The following is a 5,855-nucleotide window of genomic DNA, read 5'->3' as shown; positions in this document are numbered from 1 at the left end:
GCGCTCCACAGCATGGGTCCCCCCCCGCCGCTGAGACAGCGGCTTGGCGTTTGTGGGGTGTTGGCAGACGTGATGTGTGCAGGGGACGGCCCGAAACTGGGTGAGGGCTGGTAGAAAACACTCAGCTGAAATGAAAGGAGGACAAGGGTGGGGGGAAACCCCAACTTTTGGGAAATGCAATTATTTTTTTCTCATGCTTCTCACTTTAAACTCATAATGTTTCATCTCCTCCTCTCCCAACAACCGGTTGACGGTGGGTTTTTCCATCCTTTTTTTGCAGGAGGAAAGGTGGCCAGGAGGGGCGTGTTTGGGGGTTATTTTTTGATAAGCTGTAGCTCAGCCAGTACTGGGGCATGCGCTGTCGCTTGGTTTAATTTTTTTCTGCTTCAAGGGGAGAGAGCTGGAGGCTTTTGGGAGAGTAGGGAGGAATTTAGAGCACCGCAAGGTTTGGTGGGGTGTGTGCAGAGATGTGCTTACCCCCACCGAGAGCCTGAGCCAGTCCTGGGTTCTCCAAAGAATAATAGTATCAATTATTTGTTTTGTTAGAAAAAGGGGAGAAAAGCCCCCAAAGTGTCAAAACCTCCAGGAGAAGCAGGAGGCAGATGAAAGCACTTAAAATCCCAATGGTTTAGAGACTTCGTAAAAGGAACAACTTTAAAAAAAGAAGTACATTATTGAAATGCGTAGCGAAGCACGTGGCACGGGGTGTATTTCTTGTGCTGCCCCTGCCAGGGGCTCTTGTTCGTGCTTGAGGCGATGGGAAATCTAGAAAATGAAGCGCGACTGTGCAAACGCTTAATCGGGAGCTGAGCGTGTGCGAGACCCTTCGAAGCGGTGAGGTCTTTGGTCCAGCAGTGGTGTGCATGAAATCTCTGCTCCTTCCAGCCGGAGATTGGCCGCTTGGGCGTGTTGTGGAGCCCTTTGCTTTTTTGTTTTGGGTGTGGGTGACCCTTAAATTACCTGAAGCTTTCAGCAGTGGGCTGGCTTTAAAAATATATTATGAAATATATAAAAAAGACTGTTCTGTGAAGATGGTAGTTAAAAACAAGCACCTGTCTTGGATGTTAGCATTGCAGAATTGAAGCAGAAGTATTGCAGAAAAAACCCTAGAAATTAAATTGAAGGAGTGTCCAAGGGGGTGGGAATTGATCAGCAGCCTGGATGACCCTGCTGCCTTCCTCACCTTCCTCCAGCATCTCTTCCGTCTCTCCTCCCCGTGCTGCTTCTCCTCCAGTGATGGAGGCATCCATCCCTGCCTCCCGTGCCCCGGGGAGGAGCATGACCTCCCCGCGGCCGCCTGGCGAGGCGAAAGAGGTATTTTGGCAACGCCAAACCTCTCGCGGCAGGGCGAGACCAGAACCCGTCCGGCTGCATTTCCCCCGCGCATCCCATCAGGTTTCCTCCCTTGGGTTGGAGCCGAGCCACCAGCTGGGCGGCTCCTGGCTCCGTGACGCATCGTCTTGTGAGCCGTGCTCGCCGGCCAAGGGTCTGTAGGTGGCCGGGCTGAGCCCAAGCAATTCATAACACTGGTGACACAGATGAAATGGGGATGGCTTTAACCCATGGCTTCATTCCTCCCCCCTCTTTTACAGGTGATTGAGGACTTTTACAACCGTACCTGGCTGTACCGGTACGAGGAGCCCATCAGCCCTGCCACCCTCACCACGCTCTGGTCCCTTTCCGTTGCCATCTTCTCTGTCGGAGGCATGATCGGATCCTTTTCTGTGGGGCTCTTTGTCAATCGCTTTGGACGGTGAGCACCCAGCGTGGTGGACCCATGGTGGACCTCAGTGGGGGTGCTCTGCAGCCTCACCCCTCCCTGGCATCCCGGGGGGTGGCTTTGGGCACCTCCCTCCTGCCAAGAGCTTATGTTTGGGTCCTCTCGACACCCCTTCAGCCTCTCCAACCCCCATGGCCCTCCTCACCCTCCTCCCTTCCCTCCCCAGGCGCAACTCCATGCTGATGTCCAACATTCTCGCCTTCGTGTCCGCCGTCCTCATGGGCTTCTCCAAGATGGCTTTCTCCTTTGAGATGCTCATCCTCGGCCGCTTCATCATCGGCCTGTACTCCGGCCTCACCACTGGTTTTGTGCCCATGTACGTGGGTGAGGTGTCACCCACTGCACTGCGGGGTGCATTGGGGACCTTCCACCAGCTCGGCATCGTCTTGGGCATCCTCATCGCGCAAGTAAGTGCCGGAGAACCAGCCTGGGGTGGGGAGTTCCCCCCTCCTTGATGCCAACGTTCATCAGGGGACGGGGTTTAGTGCAGCAGCGCAGAGCATTGCCCGTGCTGTGGATCTGCACAACCCTTCAGATGGAGCGGGGACTGGAGGGATGGACCTGGAGCTCAGCAGGAGTGGGAATGCTGTGAGATCTTAAAGGTTTGGGATGGGCAGCATCACGATATGACGTCTGTTGGCCACCTGGAAGCAGCATGGCTGTCCGTGTCCCTCTGACGGGTGTCCAAACCAGTAGTGCTCCCATGAGTGGCAGAGTTGGGTCCAGCCGGAGCTGGGAAAGGGTGGCTCAACCCCTCTCATCCTCAGGTGTTCGGTTTGGACTTGATCATGGGAAACGACTCGCTCTGGCCGCTGCTGCTGGGCTTCATCTTCGTCCCTGCCCTGCTGCAGTGCATCATCCTGCCCTTCGCCCCCGAGAGCCCCCGCTTCCTCCTCATCAACCGCAACGAGGAGAACAAAGCCAAGAGCGGTGAGTGACCCCCCGCATCCCTGAGCGCTTCCCACCGTGCAGGAGGGTCCTTAGCTGCTCCTGACTCCCCCTCTTCTCCATAGTCCTCAAGAAGCTGCGGGGCACGACGGATGTCAGCAGCGACCTCCAGGAGATGAAGGAGGAGAGCCGGCAAATGATGAGGGAGAAGAAGGTCACCATAATGGAGCTCTTCCGTTCCCCCATGTATCGCCAGCCCATCCTCATTGCGATCGTCCTGCAGCTGTCCCAGCAGCTCTCGGGGATCAACGCGGTGAGTTTTGGGGAGACCTGGATGCCGTGGGTCAGCTTGTTTCACCCAGAGCTTGGGTCGTGCTGGCTCCCAAGACTTGACTTCTTTCCTCATGGCACATCCCTGCCCTTTGTAGGTCTTCTACTACTCCACCAGCATCTTCGAGAAGTCAGGCGTGGAGCAGCCTGTCTATGCCACCATCGGCTCTGGCGTGGTGAATACGGCTTTCACAGTCGTTTCGGTGAGTTTTGGCCCACCAAGCTCTCACCAGGGAAGGTGGAGAGAAAGAGGCTTTCCTCCAGCCTGGGGATGTGCTGATGGACCCGTGTCTCCATCCAACAGCTCTTCGTGGTGGAGCGAGCCGGACGCAGGACCCTCCACCTCATCGGCCTGGCAGGGATGGCGGGCTGTGCCGTGCTCATGACCATCGCCCTGACGCTGCTGGTGAGTGATGGGCTCTGAGGGGACAGGTGGGCTGGGAGGAGGTCCCTGCGTGCTGCCCCTTGCTGTGGTGGCTTAGAGGAAGAGGAGGAGGTCGGGTTGGGGAGGAGGAAGGACTTGTCTTGGCAGGGGTGATGGCTGAGTGGTCCCTGCTGCCCACATCTCTCGAGGTCCCAGAAATCCCATTTCCAATCTGGAGAAACCTCACGGCTTCTCTGCCGGCACCAGGCTTGCTCGAGTCTCGTCATCTGGGATGGGCAGATGCTTCGTCCCTCTTCACCGAACTGACCTCTCTCTCCCTCGGACTAGGACCAAATGCCCTGGATGTCCTACCTCAGCATCGTGGCCATCTTCGGGTTTGTGGCCTTTTTTGAGATCGGTCCAGGCCCCATCCCGTGGTTTATCGTGGCCGAACTCTTCAGCCAAGGCCCTCGTCCCGCTGCCTTTGCCGTTGCCGGGCTGTCCAACTGGACCTCAAACTTCATTGTGGGCATGGGCTTCCAGTACATTGCGGTAATCATCTCCTGACGCGCTCGGTGGGCACGGGGCTGGTGGCCAAGCCCTACCTTGCACCGTAGGATTGTGTGTCGACTTCTCTTGAGCTCCGAAACGTGGGCTGAGGTGGTTTGGTTGGGCCGTCGGCCCTGGGGAAGAGTGATGACGCCAGGACCTGGGGAAGGAGCTGGGAGCTGGACTTGGTGATCCTTAGGGGCCCCTTCCACCTTGAGGTGCTCTACGAAAGGGGATGAGGCGCCAGGGCTCAGACCACGGTGGCGGGGTGGTCACTAGCTGGTCCTTCAGCTGGCGTGGACGAGCTGCCGTCCGTCACTCCGCTCTTGGAACGGGTGGGAGCACCGCCCCCACCCACACGCTCCCCCCTTCCTCCTCTTTTTCTCCTTCCCAGCAACTCTGCGGCTCCTATGTCTTCATCATCTTCACGGTGCTGCTAGTCCTCTTCTTCATCTTCACCTACTTCAAGGTGCCGGAGACGAAGGGTCGGACCTTTGACGAAATCGCCTCGGGTTTCCGTCAGGGGGGAGCGAGCCAGAGCGACAAAACCCCGGACGAGTTCCACAGCTTGGGCGCCGACTCCCAGGTCTAACCCGCCCGCCCCTCCCGGCCGCCCACCTCCTCTTCTCGCGTCGTTGGGTTTTATTTTTTAAAATGCTTTGTACAGAAACCAGGGACGAGGGAGCGGGGCCGGCTCCTGTGCACGTACCCCTCTTCCAGACTCCCCCACTGGTTTTACCGGGGACAGACTGACCTATTTTATTTTTTTTTTCTGTTGTTCTGCTAGAAGCGAAATTTTTTTTTTTTTTTAGCTGGTTTCGCGTCCAGGATTTCAAAGCCAATAGAAGTTTTAAAAACCAACCACGCAGCCTCCGCCAGTGGGAGGGCGGCTCCCTTGTTTTTAACGACGCGATAGGTTATTTAACGAGAAATCACGTAGCGGAAGTTTTTAAAGCTGGAAACTTCATATTTTTTTTAACGTTCTAATCGTAGCAAAATCACATAAATCGACTAAACCAAGATTTTTCTTTTTTTTTAAACTGAGTTATTTTTTAAAGCAGTCTCATTGATTTCAAGCCCCTGGTGGGTTCGTGGACGGGGATTTCCCTGCCCTGGGGACGTGCTGAGGACGGAGCGGTCCGGAAGGTCAATATCGTCTCCGCCGGTGGCTTCTCGTCTCCTTTGCCTGAATTGCAGCCGGGAGGGGAAGAAGGGAAGGGGGGTGTCTCTCTTCTTTTTCTTTTTTGTTTGTATTTTTTTGTTTTTGGTTTAATCTCAGCACTATTTGCCTGACGGTGAAGTGCCGGCAGAGCGAACCGGCAGCCAAACACTACAGCAACCGCCCCCATCTCCATCGTTACCACCCCCCGTCCCGGACTCGCCCAAATTCATCATCATCATCATCACCACGCGGATACATCCATTTCCCGCTCTGTGTATAGACTGGAAGATATTTATATTATATATATTTTTGTTCGATGGTTGTTAATAGTAGACATTTAAGTTATAGCGTTTCTGATCTGACAAGCAAAGTACTGTAAATATTCTCGGAGTATATTCACGTTGTATAATGTATACAAAAAGGTACAGATGCAAAGGTATAGTTTCTATAGCGACTAAGAAAAAGCTTGTACATGGTTAGGATGACTTTTGTATAGTTCATTACCTGCACTGTAGTTGTATCTATTGCACTGAATTTCAAGCTGTAGTATATTAAAAAGAGAGAGAAATACTGTCCTTTTCAAACAAAACTGAAAAAAGCCACCCCCCCAAGCCCCCTCACGAAAAGCATCCCTTCTCCCTGCGTGCGGCAGGTGTGGGAGCTCCTGGCACATTCCCAAAGCCACAGGCAGTTTTTTTAAAAATAGTAGGTGGTGTTTTTCTTTAATTTATTTGTCTGTTTTGGAAGTGATTACACTTGACCACACTTGAAAGAAAATGGGG

The 5,855-nt window shown here is 54.3% G+C and overlaps 1 protein-coding gene across 1 annotated transcript in view; it reads left to right on the top strand.

Annotated features, from left to right (window-relative positions):
• LOC104619288 (solute carrier family 2, facilitated glucose transporter member 1) overlaps positions 1-4,503 on the top strand; it is a 6,935-nt gene extending 2,432 nt beyond the window's left edge. Inside the window, exons 2-9 of the mRNA XM_010285109.1 lie at positions 1,593-1,753; positions 1,947-2,187; positions 2,548-2,710; positions 2,794-2,981; positions 3,097-3,201; positions 3,303-3,404; positions 3,711-3,914; positions 4,306-4,503. Coding sequence (XP_010283411.1) covers positions 1,593-1,753; positions 1,947-2,187; positions 2,548-2,710; positions 2,794-2,981; positions 3,097-3,201; positions 3,303-3,404; positions 3,711-3,914; positions 4,306-4,503 — 1,362 coding nt within the window. The remainder of the gene's footprint in view (positions 1-1,592; positions 1,754-1,946; positions 2,188-2,547; positions 2,711-2,793; positions 2,982-3,096; positions 3,202-3,302; positions 3,405-3,710; positions 3,915-4,305) is intronic.
• The last annotated feature ends 1,352 nt before the right edge of the window (positions 4,504-5,855 follow it).

The sequence above is a fragment of the Phaethon lepturus genome, unplaced genomic scaffold, assembly GCF_000687285.1.
Source record: "Phaethon lepturus isolate BGI_N335 unplaced genomic scaffold, ASM68728v1 scaffold40024, whole genome shotgun sequence".
Taxonomy (NCBI): domain Eukaryota; kingdom Metazoa; phylum Chordata; class Aves; order Phaethontiformes; family Phaethontidae; genus Phaethon; species Phaethon lepturus.
This window is presented reverse-complemented; position numbering and strand designations above follow the sequence as displayed.